The sequence below is a fragment of the Podarcis melisellensis genome (genome assembly GCF_964234715.1).
Source record: "Podarcis melisellensis genome assembly, chromosome: 8".
Taxonomy (NCBI): Eukaryota; Metazoa; Chordata; class Lepidosauria; order Squamata; family Lacertidae; genus Podarcis; species Podarcis melisellensis.
Genome location: NC_138540.1, coordinates 85,783,808 through 85,808,848, shown reverse-complemented (window position 1 = coordinate 85,808,848; position 25,041 = coordinate 85,783,808). Strand labels below are relative to the sequence as shown.

The 25,041-nt window shown below is 44.2% G+C and overlaps 1 protein-coding gene across 1 annotated transcript; it reads left to right on the top strand.

Annotated features, from left to right (window-relative positions):
* Window positions 1-1,820: 1,820 nt before the first annotated feature.
* On the top strand, window positions 1,821-23,768 carry NAPA (NSF attachment protein alpha). Its single transcript, XM_081922315.1, has 11 exons — window positions 1,821-2,047; window positions 11,085-11,167; window positions 12,437-12,553; window positions 15,564-15,610; window positions 16,647-16,724; window positions 17,088-17,143; window positions 17,740-17,824; window positions 19,363-19,467; window positions 20,380-20,448; window positions 21,775-21,825; window positions 23,308-23,768. The coding sequence occupies exons 1-11, from the start codon at window positions 1,944-1,946 to the stop codon at window positions 23,407-23,409; spliced, it is 897 nt and encodes a 298-aa protein (XP_081778441.1). The 5' UTR covers window positions 1,821-1,943; the 3' UTR covers window positions 23,410-23,768.
* Window positions 23,769-25,041: the final 1,273 nt, after the last annotated feature.

Genomic DNA, 25,041 nt, shown 5'->3' with positions numbered 1-25,041 from the left:
CCATGACATCATTTTGCATCCCATGACATCATTTTGCATCCCGCATTGCCCCTCCCTGCAGTAACAGCGGCAAGAATATTAATGGCCCAAAAATGGAAAAAAGAGGAACTACCGACCTTGAATGAGTGGAGAATGAAACTTATGGACTATGCAGAACTGGATAAAATGATTGGAAAAATCAGATACCAGAAAGATCACAAATTCATCGAGGACTGGGGAAAGTTTACGGATTATCTGAAAACTATATGTGACGAACAGACAACGCTAGTGGGTTTTAAGGAGGCTTTGTGATAGTACAAGGTATATTGTAAAAAAGAAACAGAGATGGAAGGTTAATATTAAATTGGCAATATCACATAGAAAATGCGTGAAGATAAGAAAAATGGATGATTGAGGGAGGTGCTGGTGGAAGTTCAAAAAATAGCAAATTTGTAAACATGGTTGTACGGATTTATTTGTAAAGGAAAAACTTAATAAAAATTTATACATTTTGCATCCCCTCCCATGTCTGCAACATACTGTTGTGTGGGCACGCAGAGCAGCTGTTAACCTTTTCAGTTTTTTCTCCAGATTCCCTGGTCACAAATGATATCCTGCCTAGACACTGGCTTCCTCTGGCAAGGTTTTCCTGACCTCTGCTTTCTGTTTTCATGCAGTTATGGCGCTAACAAGGTGCTGGCTGTTCTAGGGCAAGAGTGGCAGTCTGTGTGAATTAAAGGGTACATGGTTAGGCTCCAAATGCAACCCCACATTCTGAGCTCATTTCCAAAGGAGGCTTGTTGAAGCATTAACAGTGCAATCCTGAACAAGTCCTGCTGAATTCAGTATCTAAGCATTTAAAATATTCCCATCTACATGTAAGATGGAAGGTTTTCTCTCTCCTCAGGGCTCTGGGCTCCATGGGTCACAGCAGCAGGGAACAAAATTCTCTTATTTCATGACTAAATAAAGAGGGGGGGAGGAAAAGCATAATAAAAAAGGAAAAAAATATGCATGTTTTAATTTATATGTGTCGTGCAAACTTCGAAATAGTTACTGTAAATTAAATGCACCCGTTATATTTCTCCTGACAAATCAGGATTTTAATATCCTTTCCGCATACTGCTTTAAAAGGTCTCAAACACAGAATAAATCTTTTTACATCAGTTCTGAGGGTGGGGATTTTTCCAGTATCAGGTCCGAGCTTTTATTGGTAGTAATTTATAGATTCCTTATGCAAAATATTTTAAATATTCGGGACAGCTTCTATTATTATTAGAAGTAGTAGCATTAAAAGCGTAATTATTTAGGCTGTTTGCAAAACCAAAACAAACAGCATTTTATATATACAAAGCCCCGCTCCGCTGGTTTTCTATTTCACTAAGAATTATATATTTTTAAAAAAGGAGTCATTTTTTAAAAAACCCAAACCCGTAAATAAACCTATACCCCCCTTTCCTGTGAAGTGGTACAGCCGAGCCAACCTCAACACCCCCCCTCCTCCTCTCCGCTCAGTGGACTCTACCACCTCCGTTCTAATCGCCTGTAACGCGACGAGCAACCTTGCGGCTGCTGTCGTCACATGACTCCCGAGTGAGTCAGCACAGCCTGGGCCACGTGAGCAAGCGGGAGGGGGGAGAGAGTGCGCGGTGGTGCGAGCCAGCGGCTGCGAAGTGCGCAGGCGCAACGCGCGTGCGCCGGAGCGTTTGCAGGCGTAGCCTCGGCTTCCAACAACAACAACATTAGCTCACCGGGTCACGTGGCGGCGGAGGAAGGGAGGCGGGGCGGCGCCGGCGGTTGGGGCGTGCGCGGTGACGTAGACGCGCACGCTCCCCTCGCGCCAAGCTCCTCCTCCTCCTCGGCGGCGTCTGGTCTCCCCGTCAGTCTGAGGAGAAGTCGGCGGGAGGCGAGTCACTCCTATCTCCGCTGTCGTCGTCGTCTCCGTCTCCTTCCCTCAGGCGGCCATGGCGATGGATACGAGCGGCAAAGAGAAGGAGGCGCTGCAGCTGCTGGCCGAGGCGGACAAGAAAGTGCGCGGCTCCCAAGGCTTCTTCTCGGGGCTGTTCGGGTGAGGCCCTCGAGCAGGACGAGGCGGCGAGGGAGAGGCGGGCCCGGTGCGGGGGAAGGGAAGAGAAACTGCGGGGCGTTGGGTCATGTGGGAATGCGGGGAGTGCGCGCGCGCGCGGGCGCGGTTGGGGTGTCATTTCTGAAGGGTGTCCCGAAGGGGGAGGGAGCGAGCGAGCGGCGGGGTCAGAATAATACAGTGGTACCTCAGGATACAGACGCTTCAGGTTACAAATGCTTCAGGTTACAGACTCCGCTAACCCAGAAATAGTACCTCGGGTTAAGAACTTTGCTTCAGGATGAGAACAGAAATCATGCTCCGGCGGCGCAGCAGCAGGAGGAGGAGGAGGCCCATTAGCTAAAGTGGTGCTTCAGGTTAAGAACAGTTTCAGGTTAAGAACGGACCTCCGGAACGAATTAACCCGAGGTACCACTGTAATTGTAATAATTAATAAGGGATGACATGTGTCCTCTTTTCCCAGGACACATCTTCTTTTTTTCAGGGGTAAAATTTCTCTCGCGGTCGGATTTTTTTATAAAAAAACTGGCCAATATGTCTCTGGCTCTACTTTTCTGGATATCAACATCAATCTTTATTACAAATCGTTACAAAGCAATACACAATTCATACAGCCTGCCTCCAGGTTAAACAAGCATTTTGTTCAAAATATAGGGATCATTGATTCTTGCAACCACCAAAGATAAAAACTTTGCCACTGCTAATGTTCTAGCGTTTGTCCGGTCTTCCAATAGGAACCTGACATAGTGAGCCTCTGATTTTTCCCGGGAAAGGTACTAGCTCATATTTTGCACGGTGCAACAAAATATGTTTTCTGGAGTTTCTGGATATAGACATAAGTGGTGGCTGAAGACTTGCTTCCCCCCTTTTCTTCTCCTGCCCCCCATTGCAGCTTCTATAGCCTACATATAGTAGGGGGGTATTTAAAGTGAGAGCCGTCAGAAGGTCCTCTCCCCCCCCCCTCTTCAAAATATGGCAGCCCTATTTATCAGACTGGGTTGGTCCCAGCTGCTCTGGGCGGTTTCCCAACAAAAAGTAGCAATAGCACAGTACAACATCGCACACTAAAAAAACTTCGCTTGACGGGTTAATGGATTTCTGGTGGGGTTGATAAATCTCTGGTGTGTACGTGCTTGTGTTTATGGGGATTGGAATTGTGGTAATAAACTCTGGCGGCTGGTGCCCTTTGGGATTGGTAGGCCGGAAGGCTGGAGGACCAACAGAAGGTGGGGCCAGAGCCATTGGCAGGCCGAACGGCCACCATGTGCTGTAAGAAAGAAGGCAGCCGGGTGGGGCTGATTCGGAGCAGTGTTAAAAACCCAGATAAGCAAGGCACCAAATGGCTCCTTAAACTAGGGTTACTGTCACCAAAACAAAATGCCTAACTGCCATTTTTGGGCCAGATGGCTCGAAAGTCACATTTTTCAATACGGCTTTTTGGTTCTTGATATTCATTTTGATCGTGCAGATAAAATTCTACAGGATGTGTTGTTACTGTTCGAAAGCAGTAAACATCCCCAGGCATGCACCTCCAGATGGGCATCTTCACAAGTGGTCAATTCGCAAAGTGGGCGAGCACCAGCTGGGCAGGGTTGGTGGGACAGTGTTTTGCTCTCCCTAAAACCAGCCACCTCTAGTCATGAGACTGGGGAGCATTGGGTCATGTGGAAATGCAGGAAGCGCACGCATGGTTGTGTGGGGATATATTGTCAGGGGTGTCACTGTGGGAAAGGGGCAATGAAATGTAAAGACAGTGGGAGGGAATGAGTGACGGGCTTGACAAATCATAGAATCGTCAAGTTGGGAAGGGACACCAAGGATCATCTAGCCCTTAGAAGACTTCTAAAGGCAGCGCTATATAAGGGAGCTTTTAACGTTTGATGTTTTATTGCGTTTTTATATTTTGCTGGAAGCTGCCCCAAGTGGCTGGGGCAACCCAGTCAGATGGGCGGCATATAAATAATAATATTTTTGTTATTTCCCCAACTCGGGGCTCAAACCCACATGTTCTGCTGACTGAGCTATCCTAGCTCTTTGGTGGGAGTGATAAATTGCCAGTGTGTGTGAGCAGGAGATAATATACTAGTGTCTGGTGTCCATTGAGATTGGTAGGGCAGCAGAAAGGAGAATCAACAGTTATTGCAGCCAGTGGCAGGCAGTGCCATCCCCTAACTAGCTCAAAGTAAGAAGGCAGCCAGGTGGGAGCTGGTTTGCTTAGGTTGTCATTTGCCCAGAATGGACTAGCTCCCACTGGTAATGAGGGGGACACTTTGTCGAAGGTGAGAAGGAAATAAGAGCTCCATGGTGGAGTCTCTATAAACAAATAGGAATCTGGGAGAGTGGCACTAAGTATGGATAATAGTGAGTTGGGAAAGTTTATATTGGAAGGTAGGTTAGGATGGATGTTAGCAGTGGGTCTAGCTGTGTGGCTGGTCTGGAAGCAGATCACTGCTGGAGTTCTGACTCAAGAAGGTAGACCTTAAACCACACAGATCTGTGGCTCCTCACAAGCCATTGTTCAGGGTTATATATCCAGGGGAAGAGGTGAGCTAACATTCAGCAGAAAATCTGAGGAGCTCTGAAACTGTCTATAGCTTTATTTACAGAAAAATAACATTGGCTAAAGGAGACTAGAATGAGGATGGAAGTAGCTGGAAATGTAGAAACTTAGCTGGTGGGAGGGGCATATTTAAAGAGAGGGATTGGGTGAGATAAACTGAATGGCTTCAAGTTGAAATGGTCAGGGAATGTACTGGGAAGCAGATTAAATTGGGAGAAGGTGCTAGTAATTCATAGGGGAAAGGGCTGCTGACATCTGTGTGAGTTGGAAGATCAGAAAGTGGGTGAAGAGATCAGAAAGTTGGTGAAGAGAAGGGAGAAGAAAATAGGCTATTGCAGGACAGTCTGGTGACAGGAGATCCTGCTAACTGGAGTAATGTGTTGAGGATTTGTTGAGATGCATTGCAAGTGGAGGCAAGTGGACTAGGTCCAGTAGCTGTTTCAGGGCAATGTCATGGGAGCTTTAAGGAAGGAGCTGTTGGGTGAAGTGGGGGCAATAGGACCTGGCTGAGTTGATGGGAGGCGATTTTCTAATATTATGGAGGGGTAACTTCATTGCAGTGAATGCTTTTGAAACTGTGGGAATCCTCTGGAGTTTGTTCTTTGAGTGAAGGTTATTGTGGTGATGGAAGAGGCTGTAGGTCCAGCTTTATTTGGGAGCGGGTTGGGTGGGACAGCCAAATTCTAATAATAGTGAAAAAGAGATGGTCTTGCGAGTTAAAGCGCTCTGAAATAAGGCTGTGACAAACTCCACTGACTGTATCTGTGGAAGCCTGCTCAGTCATGTGGAATAGTTTTAAGATCCAGACCAGTGTATGCGTTGCAGGGTTCCTGTCAGCGCTGTACATGTGTTGCTTATGAATTTGAAACAGTTGTAAACTTTTATATTTGAAGTCATTGATATTCTGTCCTTCCTCCCTTAGGAGATGAGTGCAGACCACAATAAGAATAAAATAGACAATGTGAAACAAAGCACCCATTAGAAAGCACCTGAATTAAGGCACCTCCATTCACCTGATTTTCATCACGTGGGCCTTGCTTCCTTTCTGTGCGGAAGACAGTAATCCTGTATACTTCCCACTTTTAATTACATTAGGATGGTGGTTGTTTCCCCCCAATACTTTGGTAACTAGAGACCTGGCTGATGACAGAAGATGCTCGTATGCATAACCTGCATAGAAACTTAGAAGAAACTGCCTAAACCATAGTCTGACGTGTGATGCAATGTAGCCTAAATGCTGCTGCACCATAAAAATAAAAGTCCTAATACTTTCACTTTCTCTTCTGCTTCCCCCGCTCCTCACTGCTGTGAGTTTGAATATGGAATAACAGGCACAAGCCTTTCTTATTTCTCCTAATTTCCGCCTTCACAGCTTCTTTTGCTGAGCCCAGGTGAGATAACTGGGATTTGGGATAACACTGCTGGTGGGAGCTGCTACCTTGGCAGGAGGCAGATGGGTTTATTGAAGCCCCTGAGCTCCTGTGCTTTGGCTTAGTTTCTGTTAACTTGTAGTTTTCCAGGCTGCAAGACAGAAGAGTGGTTAAGGCACAAGTATTTTCCTCAGAAGACAGCAAGCTGCTTTATGCTTAAGAGGAGGGGTTGTGCAAGACTAATGCAGTGTTGTGCAGGGATTAAGGATCTGTACAGGTAATGAATAGTGACTGGCAAGTCTGTCAGAGCTTTTGTCATCCAGGGAAGCTTCGTTAGTTTCTCTGAGACTAATCGCCCTGATTCTATCTGTGCTTTTTCTGAATGTGTAATAGTACTCCTAAGTAGCTGAGATTATATTCTTGCACACACCAGTGCTTATTTAACAAAATGGAGACTCTTCTGAATGAGCCTGCAATAACAGCAGCCTACACCTACTTTGCTAGTAGCATTTCGGAGACAGTGCTGTTTGAAAGGGTAAAAGGCTTTAGGAGGTGGAAGCAAAAATGTTGTAAGGCATGGTTTGCATAAAGTTGGACCTTCTCTTCTCTCCATAGGAAGAGGGAGGAGATGATTATGAACAAGAACAGAGCATGGCTGTCTGCCTAACTTGGAACACTGCAGTTGGCTGAAAATAGTTGTTGAGACCGGCATGAACTAAAAAAGAATTTTAAAACCTGGGACTTGGTTCCAGGCTGACTGGGGAGACTGAAGTGTGTGACGTGATGGATGTCTTCCACCACCCACAGACTAGTAGCATTGTCTGGGTTAGGCATACCCATTAGTCACACACCTACAATTTTAATAACAGTGTCAAGCCTTGAGAAGAAGGGGGAATGGCGGTAAAGGGAGATCTTGGATAAGCTATACGTGGCAGCAGGCTAGCAGTTAGGGGCACAACAGGATACAAAATCTGCCCTTTTTTATATGTCCGTCACTATCTGCAGCCCCATATTTATTGGAGTGAAATGGTAGAAACTGCTAATAACCACCTCCTCCCTCCAAACTTGTATGCTCCAAAAAGCTGAAGGAATTTCACAAGAGGGATTGGGTGTCCCTGGGCTGAATGAAGCCTCAGGAATGGTGAGGCCCATAAATGATAAGGCAGTAAGAGTCAAACCAGCTGGCTTCTGATGCACAGACCTACCTTGAGGAATCTTGTATTTGCCTAAAATAAAAACTTTGCCAAGCCTTTCAGTTCCGAATTTTGTGAAGTAAATCCTTGCTTTGTTTTATTTGTTTAAAATACTGATATATTGCAGTTAACTAAAACATAATTAAAACAGCATTCCAATTAAGATTAAAAGGTCAGTAATATTTGGTAATACTTAAAAACATAGCAAAACCAGCATCACTTTAAAACAGACTGTATCATGTCCCTGATAGAATATGCCTTCCCTCAGAGAAAAGGCTCTGTTTTCTTTAACTGTCAAATTCAAGAGGACCCTTCTGCTTCCTTATTGCATAATAGGTAGTTTGGGATGAATTAAATGATTATTTGAAGTGGAAAAGTACAGCAGCAAGAGATGCAGCTTTTTCTTGGAAATGGGAAGTTTACTTAAATGTCTGGGGTAGCACCTTCTGAATTTTCTAGCTGGCAAATAAGAGTGCATTTTGCTTTGATATGGATGTGTGTAATGGAAGGGTTAGTTGCCCTTCAGTTATTTGTGGTAACAATAATGGTGTTTGTGGGAAATGTTTTTGCTCCTTCCCTCTTGAAAATAATGCTTTGATGGAGGCTGACGTAGCTGGTGGCTGTTGCATTATAACCTGTGGGGTAAGAAGGAGGAGAACTGGTCTGCGCTTGCAGTTCTTCCGGCTGTGCACCTGTTTTTTTCCTGCTGGCAATGTCTGTTATTGAAGCAGCCATCGCCACCGCTGCCTAGTCGGGGACAGGCAAGGGAAGGCACATGACAGAGCTGGTGACTCAAGGCCAGCTTCCTCTTGCACATAATACACATCTGGGCCTTGAGATGCAAGGAGCTGAAGTAGATAATGAATTCTCAGAAACTATGAAAAAAAGAGAGCCTGGTGTATCAGGGACTGGTGATTTTCTGTGGCGTGGGAGGAAATCAGTCACTTCTAGGAAGGCTGGCGAGATGAAGTGGGAAGACAGAGGGGAGATGACAAAACAGGGTGCTAAAAATGAAAAGGCAATTTGTTTCTGCACCTGGAATTCTTCCTTTGCAAGCCACAAAGGTGCCAAGCTTATTGATGTATATTTAACATTCATAGGTAAAAAGTATTTGTGTGCTTGTGTTGGGGGATCAATACTGTCACTGTTATGGAATAGATTCTTAGGTCAGATTAGGGCTCAGCGACTAGAAGTAAACTTCATTGAACTCAGAAGGGCTTTGCTTTTGAAAGAACATGCCTTGGTCAATCTGCAAGTGTCATATATGCCATTTATATGTCTTTCAAGTTCTGGGAATTGCAGTGCTCAGAAAGAGAAGAGTAAGATATTAGTCAGTGTCTTGACAAACCTTCAATTCCTGGTTTGAGGGCTATGATTGCTAAACTGCTTGAGGTTTGTGAAGTGTATGGAGCCCTGTTGTAATATGGATCTCGAGTTATGGGTGTGCTTTCCCCCAGAGGCTGAGATTGAGGTCAAATATATGAGAATGTCTGTTGGCTTTTAAAGGATTTAAGAATACATACCTCGTTAAATGCTTTTGAGCAGAGGAGATTTCAGCCAGGGTATTCTGTGGATTAAAGTGTTGACCGGTGATGCTTTTTCAAAATTCCTTTCAATACTGTAGTGTTCACTCTTTGTATATTTTGTGTGTGTGAAAGAGAGAGTGCACATTTAGGATGGATTTTTATAAACTGGGTTGCCAGTGATGATTGTCCTCCTCCAGTACCTGACACACAAATCCCCTCCCTTAAATTCTTCCAAGTGTTAAAGATGACTTGGAAAAACACAAGGGGTCGTTTTCCTTTGTACTGGAGTTTGTACTGAGCTTTGGAAAGGACAAACAGAAGTGTCTCATCTCACTTTATGCTGGGACGATCCTGTTTGGGTGATCCACAAGACTTTGGAGAGAGAGGAATGACATTGACTGCAAGTAATACCTGGCTAGAAACTGAGACCTCTCATCTAGGAAATTAAATTGCTAGGCACTTAATAAAACACTATGCTGCACAAGACTGAGGAAATTAGCTTGGCACTAGGAACCCAAAGTATTTTTATTTATGAAACTATAGAATACCTCCTCGTATAAAATATCAAGGAGGTGTACAACAAAATAATGCAAGTTCAATAAAACATAAAACACCATAAAAATACGGAATCATAAAAAATGGCTTTCATGTAGAAAAAGATAGGCTTCCTGTCATGAAAACCTTGAAGAGTTGCCTGAAAATTAGCTGCAAGGATGCCTGCTGAACCTCTGCTGGATGAGTATGTATTACACAGCGTGCAACCAGTGACATTAAATGCTCAACTTCACATTGGAGCCAGATGGGCTTCTGAACTAGAGGGGAGGGGACAACTAACACTGTTTTTCCAAATGATTTTGGTGTTCAAGCTGGAATATAAGGGCGCAGGTGGTCCTTAAGGTACTCTGGACCCAGGTTGTTCAGGGCTTTGTATGTTAATACAATAACCATGAACCTGGCCAAGTAGCATACGTGCAGCTAGTACAGATGTTTTAGCAGAGGTATCACATGCCATCTGCCCCAGTTACGATTGTGATTAGACACCTGCCCTTCACTCTAAGGTCCCAGGGTTGGAAACAACATTAAAAACACTTTAAAACAGCTTACAAGCACAAAAATCTAGCCACTGGAGCTTTTGGATGAAGATCAGCCCCACATAGAGTGCATCATAGTAATCCAGTCTCATTGTTACCAGTGTCTTAGTACAAAGAAGCTTTCTGGTTTTTGAACCCAAGTTTTCCTGGGTGGGATTCTGTAACTCTGGTGACTGCTGGACTTCTGGGAGAGATGTCCAGAGGACTGTACTGTTCCACTGTTTGTTGTGCAATGGCCAGATGCCTCCCAGACTAGGAATCTACCTCACAGTCCCAGTGAACTAAACCATAATTGACATCTTGCCTTTGCTTGGAGGCTGTAAGCAAAGCCTGCTTTTCCAGTCCCAATAGTGTGAAAATCACCCAGACCAGATTCTGTACATTGTTTTGTAAGTGTCTTGACGGTTTAACTGTTATGTGTGTTTGGAACATCTGTTAAGATGTGTATTACGTTGTTCTTCTGTGCTCTCTTGCCCTTTATTCTGGGCCTCTTCTCTTTTCATAGCAGAAGAAAACTTGGCCTGATGATGCTTCTCTTTCTAACCACAGGACTCATTTTGCCAAAGCTGAAACTTCTGGCAAGGTTTAGCTACTTGCCATCTGCAGTAAATTTTCAGAAGAACCAAATCCTTGGCATTCAGTGAAGACCACATAGAAGAATGTGGTGTCGTGGTGGGCAGGGAATCTTGTTTGGAAGAACATTGGGGATTTAGGGCAAAGCTGGCATTTGTACATACGGAAATTTTCGTTTGCCTCTTACCTCTTTGTGGAATATACCTCACAGAGCATCTATTCCTAGGATCAGAAGAAAGTGCAGTGTAAATTGTAGGGCTCAAATGGGCTTCAAGAGTGTGGTTTCTTCCCTTAATCATCACGATACAGCACATAAGACTGAGGAACTTTGTATTAGGGACATGCAGGTGCTCAGTGAAGACCTTCTTGTTTAGATAGGTTCTTTAGCACGCAAGGTGTTTACCTGGTCTGTTATTAATATTCCCATGTTGTATTGGGAAGTCACTAGTTTTTATTTCTTTGAATTGTATTCCTTACGGTGCTTCTCTATGATAGAAATCATAAAAAAGGGAGAAGTGAATTATGCATCTCTCAATATCTCTTGTTCCGTGTCCATATATCCGTGGGTACAGACACAGTCTAAAGCTGTGTAGTATTCTTAATGTGGGTAAGGCATTCCCCCCCCCAAGAGTATGTTCCTTTCCAAGCAGATGGTTCTGTGTGCCAGTGCAGCAAGCTGATTCAGTCGTATCTTTTCTTTCCTCTCTAGGGGTGGCTCCTCCAGGGTCGAGGAAGCATGTGATATCTATGCAAGAGCGGCCAATATGTTTAAAATGGCCAAGAACTGGAGTGGTACGTAACATTATCTTTGCTTTTGTTAACCTTGCCTTCATTCCTCAGAACTGCATACCCCAACTGCTCATTTGCTTATGAACTCTCTCTCTCTCTCTCTCTCTCTCTCTCTCTCTCTCTCTCTCATTCAAAACAAAAAAAATTCCTTCCAGTAGCACCTTAAAGACCAACTAAGTTAGTTCTTGGTATGAGCTTTCGTGTGCATGCACACTTCTTCAGATCTGAAGAAGTGTGCATGCACACGAAAGCTCATACCAAGAACTAACTTAGTTGGTCTTTAAGGTGCTACTGGAAGGAATTTTTTTTGTTTTGACTATGGCAGACCAACACGGCTACCTATCTGTAACTCTCTCTCTCATTGTAATAGAAATGCATAGTCCCTGGGTTAAAAAGCAGGAAACATATGGTCTTCAAAATAATATGGACCTGTAATATAATATACCTATACAGTGGTACCTTGGGTTACAGACACTTCAGGTTACAGACTCCGCTAACCTAGAAATAGTACCTCGGGTTAAGAGCTTTGCTTCAGGCTGAGAACAGAAATTGTGTGGTGGCAGCACGGCGGCAGCAGGAGGCCCCATTAGCTAAAGTGGTACCTCAGGTTAAGAACAGTTTCAGGTTAAGAACGGACCTCCAGAACGAATTAAGTTCTTAACCCGAGGTACCACTGTAATACCCCCCATCAAGTGTGGGGGAAAAACCTGCTGTCTTGGCCCAGTTTCTTGTGAAACCCTAGACTAAGATTTTTGGCATTCTCTCTTAGTAGAGAGGACCATAGCTTAGTGGTAAAGGACATGCTTGGCATTTTAAGCTTCCTAGGTTCAATCTTTGATATCTCCAGGTAGGACTGGAAAAGACCTCACTCTGAAGCACTAGAGAGCAGCAGCAGCCGGTCAGTATAGACCACTGGTCTTGAGCTGATGGGTTGGACTGCCTATGTAAGGTAAGAGGCAAATTATCTCTGCCTCTTTTCCTGGTTTTGACATGAGACCATCACCATTTGATAAGGTGGTGGTTGAATGGGTGCTGTAAGATTAAATTAGGGCTCTGTAGGTACGTGTCAAGTCCTCTTTGTTTTACCTGTATGGACATTTGGCAACACAAGTGTTACAGGAGTAAGCCTTGACTCCTTCTGCCATCTCTCTCTTGCTTTTAACTTGAGCCCTATTCCGCATCTTCACAGTTCTGGTTTTAGAATTTTGATGTTATGTGCATGGACAAATTCCAGGCCTTGCATACTCACAGGCCCTTTCTCTCTCCACCTAGCTGCAGGGAATGCCTTCTGTCAGGCTGCTCAGTTGCATCTCCAGCTGCAGAACAAGCATGATGCGGCCATGAGCTTTGTGGATGCTGGCAATGCCTTCAAGAAAGCTGATCCTCAAGGTAAGAAAAAAGTGGATTAGGCAAGTTATACAGCCTCAAAACTGTAGTGGGATTTGCTCCTTGGGCTGGAGCTGGGAGGGTAGTCTGTGAGACAAGGCCTATTCATGCCTCCTGAAATATTCTACACACTTGTGTATTTGATGCAGAAAGCACTGCGTTTGCGTGATTGCAAAATGTGTTTAAATTGCAGAATTTGGGTCACTATCATGCAGAGTATACCAAGCCTTGGGTGGAACTGAGTGCATTGCACAGTCTGTGTATCGAATATACTTATTCATATTTATGTGCACATATCTCTGGTTGATGAGATGGGAAGACAGCTGCTGCATTCAGATGTTAATATCTCAGTTTAATAAGATGAGATACACACAAGTCTCTTGCCCACCCATGCAGGTTCTCCTTTGTAGAGAACCTCAGTGAAGGTTTGGAGTTGGTTTGTTCTGAATCTCATAACCATAGTTTAGCCGTTCAAATGAAATGGGAAACTGTGGCCAATTAGAGCCACAACATTTCAAGGAAGGAGTTAAAATTGCTTTATTTGCACATGCCTCTTTTCATTAAGCCAAGCTACAATCATCTGAACGCAGCCATTGTATTGGACTTCTGGACTTGTGGTGCTTAACTGCCAAATGCTAATATGTACATTCTCTCTAAAGCTGCAAGTCACGTAGCTTGCTGAAGGGCAAAAGCTAATGTGCCAGCTGGCTTCCTTGCATTATACACTGAGATGTCCTGCTTTAGCTTGAATCCTCAGTCGCCTGCAGCATTGCATAAGAGCTTAAAGTTGACAGGCTTCCCCCTGGCCAGGCTTGTGCAAGCCTCACAGATACTAAACATGCTGTATCAGTCCATGAGTACATTCTGCCTTAAATGTTCAGCTTCCACCTTTGCAGGAGATCTTTTGTCTCCCTTCACCTGCATATATGCACAACCCTTTTGGTATCAAGGTGCCTGTGAGCCTTGCATAGAGTGCCTGTTCCTCAAATTCACCCACCTGTGTGTTTGTCATTAGTATATGACTTCAAGGTAGAATCAAGTCCAGATGTCTTTTTTTTTTAAATCCTCCTTCGAAAGCAGCAGTTATGAGGAGGGGCGTTTTCATGTTCTTCTCGCTAACTTTTTCTTTCTCTGCGCAGCAACTGGGTTATACGGCCCCTTTGCTCCATTGTAGTCTTGAGGCCAAAGGCCTGTTTGGGAAGAGGATCCCCCTTCTGGGATTTCATGTGCATGTCTGCTGGCGACAATTAGCAGAAAAGACAGACAAATGAGGAGGGGAGAGCCCTCTTCTGCAGCTGCCTAGACTCAGGCAGCAATTTCAGGATAAAAGATGATAAAGTAACCTGAGGAGAAAACAAATTTAATCCTCCCCAGGGATTTGCTTAATCTTTTGGAGATTTGCATTCTGATTATCGGCTGCAGTAGCAGAGCTAAAGAGCCACCCTCGTCCTTGTCATTGCGTCTGGCGGAGGCGGAGCAGCCTGGGGGCATGGGATGCCTGAGCTGATGCACCAGGTCTGTGGGGTGGTTAATATGATGAAAAGGGATCCCACCTTGGCACCTACACCCTCTTGCTTTGGATCTTCTGCTTTCCATGAACAGTTGATTTCTCAGGGAAGAAGGAGAGGCATCGCATGCACTCCTGGTATAACATGCAGTCTAGATGAGAGCTCTGTACACACAACGTAGTCCTCACCCACTCTTCCAAAATTTGCCAAATTAACTTGTGCAGATTTGCACCTCTTGGCTTCACCAGCCTGATTCTGCTTACAAGGGCTGGTTTTGACCATTTAAATCCGTCCCGGGGGATTGCCTGTCTGCACACACTCTTGCTTGGACCTTAATGTATTCTGAGGGCCTGCGAGGGTGACTCCACGCAGTAGGGTGCGACAGTTGACTGAAAAATACTTTTTCAAGGTTGACACACTCCCCAGACACTCCTGGCAACTACTTTGATGTCATTTTAACATTCAATAAATATTAACACTTAATAAACACATTTCCTTTTCCCAGGACTCTTTGTTCTAATTCTAATGTAAATTCTTTGCTTCTTTTTAATACCCCTTTTATGCCTGATTGTGATTTTTTTATATATTTGTTCTCATTCTCATTTGTCAGCCACCAAAGACTGGATTGCCCATTTATTTTATTTTGGAAACATTAAAATGGTGCTTTTATCCAGATCTGGCTGCTAGGGTGGTGTACGTAAATGTCCAAAATACAAACACAAAGTTAAACCAAACACAATAAAATGTGTTGAGGGGGCAGGAGGGAATTCTGTCGTAATCCTGTGCTCACCATTTAAATTTCCATCCAAATCCTTTTCTTCTTGTTTCTGAGCTTTCAAGAGTGGCTTGTTGCTATGCTTGAAACAACTGCCAATTTAAAACAATGAAATTAGAAGCTACCATTTAGCAAATGGTCAGAATTCACAGAGTCCAATTCTGTGTGTGACCAGGACACATATTAGTTTAAATATATTCAATACTGAAGTTCTTCAGCTGACTACACAAGGGCAGCATATCTGCGATAACTTTGATGTTTTGCTGTTGGTTTGTAATGTTTCTGGAAAAGCAGTAAACAGTTTATTCTTTTTGGGGGGGATGTGGGGGACAATGTCAGCACTGGAATCCACCCTGCTAATCCTGGGACACTGGCTATGCATGTGTTTTGCAGACTGACCAGTTGTAGTATCTTCCTTCTGAGTAGGATGTGGTGACATTCTAATTGTATCCATTCCTACCCGAAGGGAGAATACAGACCAGAACTCCAAGCAGTGATGATAAACACCCATCAATTCTCCAAATCAGCTTGCTACTGTCTTTCAATTCCCATAAGATCTATGGGCCTCAGCAGCTTTCCTTGAGTGGCTTTTGATCCCCATGGTGGGAAGTGTGCTATAAATATACTCAGCATTGTCCCTTTCACGGAGGATAAAGGAGCAGCATTGCCAGATGGTTTTATTTCCTTAGATTGCTATGTTTAAAATTGCTACCTCTTTCTGTTTTTACAGAGGCCATTAACTGTCTCCTCAGATCTATTGAGATCTACACAGACATGGTAAGCCTGCTTTGATATACGTATTGTGCAATTCAAAAATAAGCTTGTTTTAAAAAAATGGAATGTTTTGTGTATGTATATTTGTATGTCTGATTTAAAGAGGCAATGTTAAAACTGCAAGGGGGGGGGGCAAACTTTCTCTGTGTATGGGAATTGCCCTCCCATGGTGCAAGTAAATATTAGCATCTTGAATGAGGTTTTTGCAGTGCTGTGTTGAAAGGTATCTTGAGCTAGCATTGGCTGGCTGAACCAGATGCTTGTGCTGTTTGTCAGGGGATTTGTAGCACGTCTTTTGTAGGATTGTTCTAAGAGGTGGAGGCACGTCCTTGAACTGATAAAATAACCTAGGATGGACAGTACTTAGAGTACAAAGCAGATTGCTCTGCCGAACAAAACCAAGAAATGCATTGAAGCCAGTAAGCGTAATCTCTAGCACAGACATCCTTAAAAGAAGATAATTAGTGTATAAACCTTCACAAATTCTATGTGTATAACACCTGCCCATCCCTCACAATTGTACAGTTGTGAGGTGGGGAGTGTGCTTTGATATACAGTGGTGCCCCGCAAGACGAATGCCTCGCAAGACGAAAAACCCGCTAGACTAAAGGGTTTTCCATTTTGGAGGTGCTTCGCAAGACGAATTTCCCTATGGGCTTGCTTCGCAAGACGAAAATGTCTTGCGAGTTTTTCCGACTTTTTTCCCTCCCCCCCTTTTTCTAAGCTGCTTATCCGCTAAAAGCTGCTAATAGCGCTAATCCGCTAATGGGCTTGCTTCGCAAGACGAAAAAACCGCTAGACGAAGAGACTCGCGGAACGGATTCTTTTCGTCTTGCGAGGCACCACTGTACCCAACATGTACCTAAAGGCTATGAATGTGTGTTTTGCAAATGTAGCGCAAGAGTGCAGGAAGTCTGGAGTCTCAAGAGAATTGCCCATTTTCAGCAAGGTTGAGGACTACTCACCACTTGAAATTGGGATGCGCACAAGTACCCTGAAATGGCAGTTCATTTTTCACACCTGTCTTTTTGTCCTCTAGGGCCGTTTCACCATTGCAGCCAAGCACCATATAACGATAGCAGAGATCTATGAGACGGAGCTGGTAGACATTGAAAAGGTATGATGAGAAAGGGACTTCCCCTTGCCCTAACAAATTGCTAGAGAGGTACGTCTTGCTCTGGCATGCCTTGCTCTGCTCCCTTAGTATTGCCTTCCCAGAGCAATGTAGACGTAGGAAACGTGGTACATTTTGAAGAGTGTCCCTTGATTTTGCTGCTTCTAACATCCAGATTTCAACAAACTCCCCTAACACATGGGATGGATAATTGCCATTCTGTCCTGCTTGTGAGCTCCCTGTGGATCATCTGTCTGCCTACTGGAGGTGGAATATTTGGCTGTTTGCACCTTTGGTCTGAACCCAAATTCATGTGTCCAGTCTAATTTCTTAGTGAGTTTTTCTTTGTATTTTCTTCCTTTCAAGGCAATAGCTCATTATGAGCAAGCTGCAGATTACTACAAAGGTGAAGAATCTAATAGGTAATTGAAGACCTCTGTTATTCTTGTACCTTTCTCTGCCCTAGAGTTGTGTTGGGTAGGTGCTTTGGAACGGCTTCTGTTTTTAGGTTTGGGTTTTTAATTTAGCATTTAATTCTATGTAAAGCAGCCTAGGATGTTTCTTGATGGAGGGCAACGTATAAGTTGCCTAAATAAACATGCCCACCACTTAATCTATGTAAATGCCCCCCCCCATTTTTCTTGTATTGAGGGGGCGGAAGGCAGGAGAGTCATTTGCAAGCAGAACCGATCACCTGATGGAGGGTTAAGGCACCTCCCTCCATCATGTTAGCACTAAGAGGTCAACACCTTAGTCAAAAAATGTGTTGTCCTTGAATGTACACCTTGCCGAGCAATAGAAGCATGGTAAAAGACCAGGGTTTGATTTCTCCCCTGTGGAAGGAACCTTTTTATTTTTAAAAAACACCACCACCCTTGACCCCGGAGACCTCTGTGATTTGGTCTGGTTGTTCTCATCTGGTCCTTCCTGGGGTCATACAGCCTGGAGGGCAGATAGATGGGTGGGTTGCTACTCCTGTCCAGGTGCCTGCAACTCCTTTTTTTCTCTCTGCCTGCAGCTCGGCGAACAAGTGTTTGCTGAAAGTGGCTACCTACGCAGCTCAGCTGGAGCAGTACCAGAAAGCTATTGAGATCTACGAGCAGGTATGTTTATGACTCGTCTCCTCTCCCCCTCCCAGCACAAATCAAATTCTTAAGATAAAAGACGTACAACATAGGAAAAGGAAACCGTTGCCAGGACGGTGTACCCCATGTTTTAGTTAAAATAGCACATCTAGACAATACAAATTCTGACCTAAGGAAAGTTGAATATTGATGCGTCCATACTTTCTACATACCGTCAACTGAATAAACATTGTTTTGCTGACTGTAGGGCAGGTATGTGTAAGATGTGCAGGTACTGAAGCCTTCTAAACTTTGGAAAGCTTACTCAGCTCTTGATTATTGAGATTACAGGGATATCTCTCACCCTTCCAAGCATGTTGTGGCATGAGGGCTAGAAGCTTGGTTTTTCTCATAAATGAAAGCTAAACCTCCCAAGGTACTGATACCTGGAGGAAAACCAGGAACTAGGAAAAATAAATAATGGTTCTAGTGAATAGCATACTTTACAACTACAAAATACCACCTTCTCCTGAGACTTAACCTTGGCTGAAAGACTTATCACTGCTTGTTCTGTATATACTATTATTCCCTCCTGCTGTCCCCTCAAAAAGTTTGCAACTTCCAGAACAATTTTTCTTGCTAATCAGACAAACAACATCTCCTGGAGATCATGTTCAGCACAGTTAGCATCTTGTGTTGCCAGGTGTGGACTATTTGAACACTTCGCTGTTGATCATTTGCAGGGAGATTGCTAACAGTGGTTGTCTAATGGAAGCAGGGCTATTGTCTTAGCCTGCCTCTTCTCCCACCTGTACCCCTTTCTGTACTTGGACATCCCCACTTCATAGCTATAAGATGAAGTAATTTATCTTGAAGAAAACCTGCAATTCTCACTCAAATTCTGTGGCATCTTCAGAATTCCTCAACTGAGAAAAAGGAATCCAGCCACTAATTTATAGCATGCTTCCATTAAAAAAAAAAAAAGAACATGAAGGGAAGGCTCACTTTTTGAAACCTGCCCCTGTTCATTCTCCCCTCCAATTCATTTGTGGTTAGGGATGAACATACTGTATCTACACAGAACTTATGTGGTCAGAAGGGCCATATTGCTGCTTTGTTCCTACTTAGAGAAGAGTGCCAGTAGGGCAGTAGGAGTTGAGTATTTTTATTATTATTTCAATTTATATACCACCCTTTATCACAAGATACCAGGGTGGAGTACAACATTAAAAACACATTGCAGAACATCAGTGATAAAACATCGTAAAAAACATAATGACGGACGTCCTAATAGTGAAATAACCATCATAACAGTCCTCTCACCCATACTTTCACAGGCCATAGATTAGTTAATAGCCATAGGCCTAGGTAAAGAGGAATGCTTTTGCCTGGCACCTAAAGGCATGTAGTGGTGGCACCAGGCAAGCCTTTCTGGGGAGAGCTTTCCACAGATGGGGGGCCACCACAGAAAAGACCCGCTCTCTTGTTGCTGTCCAGGGAACCAAATGCCAGAGTCTCCAGGGGCCCCAAGTTAAACTTGCAGCTTTGCTTGAATTGCTCTTCTTTGGCATCTCCAGGTGGGCACCAGCGCCATGGACAGCCCTCTGCTGAAGTACAGCGCCAAGGAGTACTTCTTCAAGGCAGCGCTCTGCCACTTCTGCATTGACATGCTCAACGCCAAGGTCTGGGCAACGGCTTTTTTGTCTTCCTAGAGAGATTCCTAAGCCTTTGTGTCTGGTGTTGCCAAGATCCAGCATCCCAAGTGCCTGTCTAGGCTGTTTCCAAACTTTCCCCCCACAGACCACTTGAAAATTTATGAGGGTCTTGGTGGGGGCACTTAATTAAAATTTTCTGACTATTATAGCAATCATAATGTGCTGTGCTTAGATGCTGTGAGATTTTTACATGCATTTTTACTGCTGCTTTTATTTCGTACACATATTTCATCGTATTGCTATTTGAATTCAATAGAATTTGAACTGTAATGCAATGACATGCAATATAAGAAATAAAAGAAGCAATAAAAGCACAATTTTAAATCATTGTTTTTAATGCAGTGGATGTGCTGGCTCCTGTTTTCAACCATAAATTCAGACATGCCATGGGGTACCTTGGTAAAGCCTGTAGTTTACTGGTGTCTAGGAATCACAGTTTGGGAACCCCTGCTTTATTTAATGTGCCTGGTTTCCTCTGGATGTGTTCAGAATGGGCAAAGGCAGAATATGGACAGTGGCGGGTGCAACTATAGCTCTCTAGCTTTCTTCCATCACAAACCTGAGTCAAAAGTCTACAGGCAGGACTTCTTTTAGCTTGTTCCTAGGAGAGAGGCAGAAGTTGTGCATGTTGACAGCATGCAACACCAGTGTTTAACTTACGGGTCAAGGACTGAAGCCATATAGGAGCAAGGATCTGGCTTGATAATGTCTTTGTGTAATAGCGCTGTCATAGGGGGCTTTGCAGCTTGTTGGAGGAAGGAGCTGGGGCTTCTGTAGTGTGTTGGTTTCTAAAATTTGAGTAGCTCTACTAACAAGCCTTTGAATGACCAACAGCTAACTTCTTGCATTTCTCATCTTATCTTCTTTTTAAAAAATCAGTTGGCTATACAGAAATATGAAGAAATGTTCCCAGCTTTCTCGGACTCCAGAGAGTGCAAATTGGTTAAAGTGAGTAGTTTTTATCTAGCCTTCAAAGGCTGATGTAGACGTCTGTAGGAGCTGACGTCCTGGTCACTGTCAGAAAGCATCCATTTGGCGGTTAAAATAAGTTTTGTGAGTCTTGAAACTACACAAGGAAACCGTGGATTAGCTCAGTGGTTTCCATACCCTACCCCCAAACAAAAAATGCCGAAAAACTTGCCAGACCACTTAATGATTTTTCACCCTGTTGTAGCAATTGTGCTAGATGCTAAATGATTTTAGATTGTATTTTCATTGCCTCTTTTATTTCTTCTAGTGTATTTTATGGCATACCAATCTGAATTCCATACAATATAAAATAATAGATACTAATAAATAATAAAATGCAATATGAGAACTGAAAGAAGCAATGAAAATATAATTAAAAATAAACTTGAATATATAATATGCTGCGGGGATGCGGGTGGTGCTGTGGGTAAAACCTCAGCGCCTAGGACTTGCCGATCGTCAGGTCGGCGGTTCGAATCCCCGCGGCGGGGTGCGCTCCCGTTGCTCGGTCCCAGTGCCTGCCAACCTAGCAGTTCGAAAGCACCCCTGGGTGCAAGTAGATAAATAGGGACCGCTTACCAGCGGGAAGGTAAACGGCGTTCCGTGTGCTGCGCTGGCTCGCCAGATGCAGCTTGTCACGCTGGCCACGTGACCCGGAAGTGTCTGCGGACAGCGCTGGCCCCCGGCCTATAGAGTGAGATGAGCACACAACCCTAGAGTCGGACACGACTTGCCCGTACGGGCAGGGGTACCTTTACCTTTATAATATGCTGCACCTGCTGTTCTTCGAGCTTGCAGTCACTGGCGGTCTGTGGACCACAGTTTGGGAACTCCAGCTTCAGATTACTTAAACTTTATGATTGAATTTGTGGAGCTCTCCAGTGTTCTTGTACAAAGGGTAAGATGCCAGTGAGCAAGAACTGAGAGGTTTTCTGTGCTGTCAGCAAGGATGGACGAACAAAAGGTTGGTGGTTGGGATGGGAGGGATGTCGATGAGGCACACAGGTGCTCCTTAGTATGAAGATCAAACAAACCGAAAAGACTGGAGATGCAAAGCTATTCAGATCTTGTAACATGCTTTTTTGTCCCATCCCTTCACTTGTTTAAAATAGGATCCGTCCTAGATTGCATGATTACATACACACTTGTTATCAGAATAACATTCAGCCAGTCAAGAATCCATACCCAAAGCATCTTTTTTGAAAAAATCTTCTGTTCGTTGTTAGGGCACAATGGGACACTGATTCACCATCTTCTTGTAATTGGGAACTAATCCATAAGTTCAATATTCTGTCTCCCTCACAGAAATTGCTGGATGCTCATGAAGAACAGAACATTGACAGCTACACCGAATCGGTAAGGCTGTGTTTTCCTCAAGGGCCAAGTGTGAACATGGGAGGGTTGCTGTGACACCTAGTTTCCATTAACCTAGAATCTAAAGATGGGGAACACCTGGCCTTTCAGTCAGGTTGAGCTACAACTCCCATCAGCCCCAGCGAGCATGGCTGGGTATGATGGGAGTTGTAGTTCAGCAGCTTCCAGAGGGCTACAGGTTCCCCACCCCTGCTATAATCTGACAGGTTAGCCTGGTGGGAAAGCTTTAGTTTCTTCTGTAAGTTTGACTCACATTCTCCTGGGCTGCCAGCTTTTTACCTTCTCTGTGTGCCTGGGAGACACACTGCCTTCAGACCTCAGGTGGCAAGAATACATTGGTTTTTATTTAGAGCAACCAGCTCTAAAGTGGGGCAGGCAGGCAGCGATGTGCACCAGAACACAGGTGGTACATGGGGATCAGCAGTTAGATGCCTCTGGGCCAGATTTAGTTCCCCTGAGTGCCAGCCTGGCGGAAAAGGAGGTGTGGGGAAAATAGCATCTCTGGCGGCAGATGCTAACAGCCACTTCTGGGGTGGTGATAGCATTAGTATCTGTGGAAAGGAGGGCGAGTTCTCCTGCAAAGCCAGCTGCTGACATGTATTTCATACACATAAAATCACATGTATACTTTCCAAGCTAAAATCCTAGATTCAGAGACTCGTTTGTTTATCCAAGGAAAGGCATTTTTAAGCATTCAGATCAAGCAGATCTAGCATGACAGGAAGGCAGGTTGATTTTTAATGACTCGGACTCCAAATATCCGAAAGGTCACCTCAACCTTTACAGGTTCTTAGGTTTTAAGATCAACGGAGGGCCCTCTTGGTGGTTCCAACATCCTCAAAGGTTTTGGTAGTAAAAGCCCTGGAAAGGACATTCTTTGTGGCATCGCCTAGGTTGTGAACTCCCCCCCCCCCCCCGAAGTGCACCTGGTACCTTCATTATATAATTTCTGTCATATGCTGAAGACAACACCTCTTTACTTTGACTTCACCGATGACTGAGATACATATTTTTAGGACAAGCCCCCCATCGGTTGGCTAATGTTTTAAGCTGATTTTAATATTGTATTTTAAATATATTTATTAATTATATTTAAGCAACAACTATTATTATATTATTATTATTATTATTATTATTTCTTCCTAGGGCAGCTTACAGCATTAAAAATAATTTAAAACAACTTACAATGTATATGCTGCCTAACCACAATTGTCTCTAAGCAGCGTACAAGAAATACAGTACCGAAAATTTTTAAAATTGTTAAAACTAACCCGCCTCAGGACCTTACAGTGAAGTGTGGGTAAGAAAATTGAGATAACAATAGTAATGGCAGCAAAGAAGCTGTATAGAATATTGCCAGTGGTTCCATATGTGAATGTGGTTTCATAGGCAGGAGCTCACCATGTTAGTTGGTTAATACAGGCACAATTTACTGCATCTCTGTACTTTCCTGCCCCCCGTCAGGTGAAGGAGTATGACTCCATCTCTCGCTTGGACCAGTGGCTCACCACCATGCTCCTGCGCATCAAGAAAACCATACAGGGCGAAGAGGAGGACCTACGCTAAGCCACTGCCCCCCAACCCTCTGCCCCCCATCTGCAGAACTCTGCGTGGATCGGCTCTGGGGGAGGAGAGGGGTTTTGGCCCAAAGGAACTGGACTTGAATGGCAAATGGTTTATTACTGCTCCCTTTCTCATCACCTCTCTCCTTGCCGCCGCCTCTTAGTACTGCAGAAAACAGGACCAGGGAGTGTGTTGCCCGTGGACTGACTCCAGCTGGAGAGAGACATGAAGGCTGTAACATGAAGTTCTCATTTCCGTTGCCTCGCTGCCCCTCCCCAGAATCTGAGCGCGTTGCTTTCTGAGCCAGCATTTTACCTTCTTCTGACGGCTTTAAAATCATTTGTATGGCTTAACATTTGAAAGTCTCTCTAGTGGGTTCAGATGATGGCACCAGCTTCCTTCCTCTCTCCCAGAAGAGAGCTTGTTGGAAGCTCGCCCTGGGGTGGAAAGGAGCCTCTTCTGTACAGCAGAGGAGATGCCCCCGTCTTTGTGGCCTCATCCTGTTATGCACCTCAAACCACATCTTCCAGAGCAGTTCCATCCTCCCTCCCCCAGGCAGCGATTGGATGGCAGCCCCTTTCCCCCCTTTCCTTGTATCAAATACTTGTCCTATCAAAAAGGGGTAGCATTGCTTTCAAGCTGCCTGAGCTGGGTCTTAAGTGGAAGCTGGCACACATACACCCCCCATTTCAAGTCCTGGCAGACATACGAGAACTAGAAATTCTAGATACGTTACGTGGTGTATATCCTGACTCTTCTTTTCCAGCTTACCATCTTGAATTCAGGTAGGAAAGAGTTACCCTTGCTCTTTCCCTTAGAAGTTGGTGCCAGTCACCCATACAACATTACACGAGTGTGGGGTCGTAATGCATATCCATTTGCCGGTCACTAGGGGATATAGGGTGTTCGTTCTCCTGTTGCCTGCGTAGCAAGAGGCAAACAATTCCTGAGCCATGCTGCAGGTAGCCAAAAACCTATTTAATGCTAGTAACTCTGTGTGTGTGCAGGCTGTCTTGATAGCTACTATCTCTTGCATGGTTTTCCTTCAGGCTTAGTTTGAAGGGAGCAATTCTTCTGCCAAGTATTCTGTGTTCTGTATACATTGTCCTAAAGCTTCCCTCCCACCTCTGGATTTCCTCTTGTGTTGGCTTTAAAACAAAAAACACCTAACTTTATCATGTAGTTGAGACAAAAGGGTGGGTATCTTCATGAGGGATTCTCATGTTAAACTTTTTATTATTCAAGGGGGGTGGGGAGGGTGAAATTAAGTGCTGCTGCATGTTTTACAATGTCCACCAGCAAGTAACTCTGATGATAGAAAAATAACTTGCACACAGCAAACAACGAGTAATAAAATCTGCATGGGTGGAAAACCAAACTATAGTAATCTTTGTCTAACAATAGCCTCTCTAGCTGAAGTTCCTGCTGCTTCTCTTAAGTGACGTGCATGTTTTCAGGCCTAGGCTCTCCACGCTGTTTGTTCCCATCAGTGTTCCAGGACTAATTCTGCCACTTTCCCGTCAACCCTTCCAAGTTGTGATTTCTATTTCTGAGCACTGGCTGTGATTCTGTCTATAAAAAACACAATTACATGCTTGAATCTGGCTGTGCATATGTGTGTTCAGTCTTCAGACT

What these genes read in the sequence shown, in the direction of transcription:
- NAPA (XM_081922315.1), top strand. Translation starts at nt 1,944, where the DNA reads ATGGCGATGGATACGAGCGGCAAAGAGAAGGAGGCGCTGCAGCTGCTG. An exon ending in GAGAGTGCAAATTGGTTAAA is followed by an intron (nt 20,449 to 21,774) that starts GTGAGTAGTTTT and finishes TCTCCCTCACAG; the next exon opens with AAATTGCTGGATGCTCATGA. An exon ending in TTGACAGCTACACCGAATCG is followed by an intron (nt 21,826 to 23,307) that starts GTAAGGCTGTGT and finishes GCCCCCCGTCAG; the next exon opens with GTGAAGGAGTATGACTCCAT.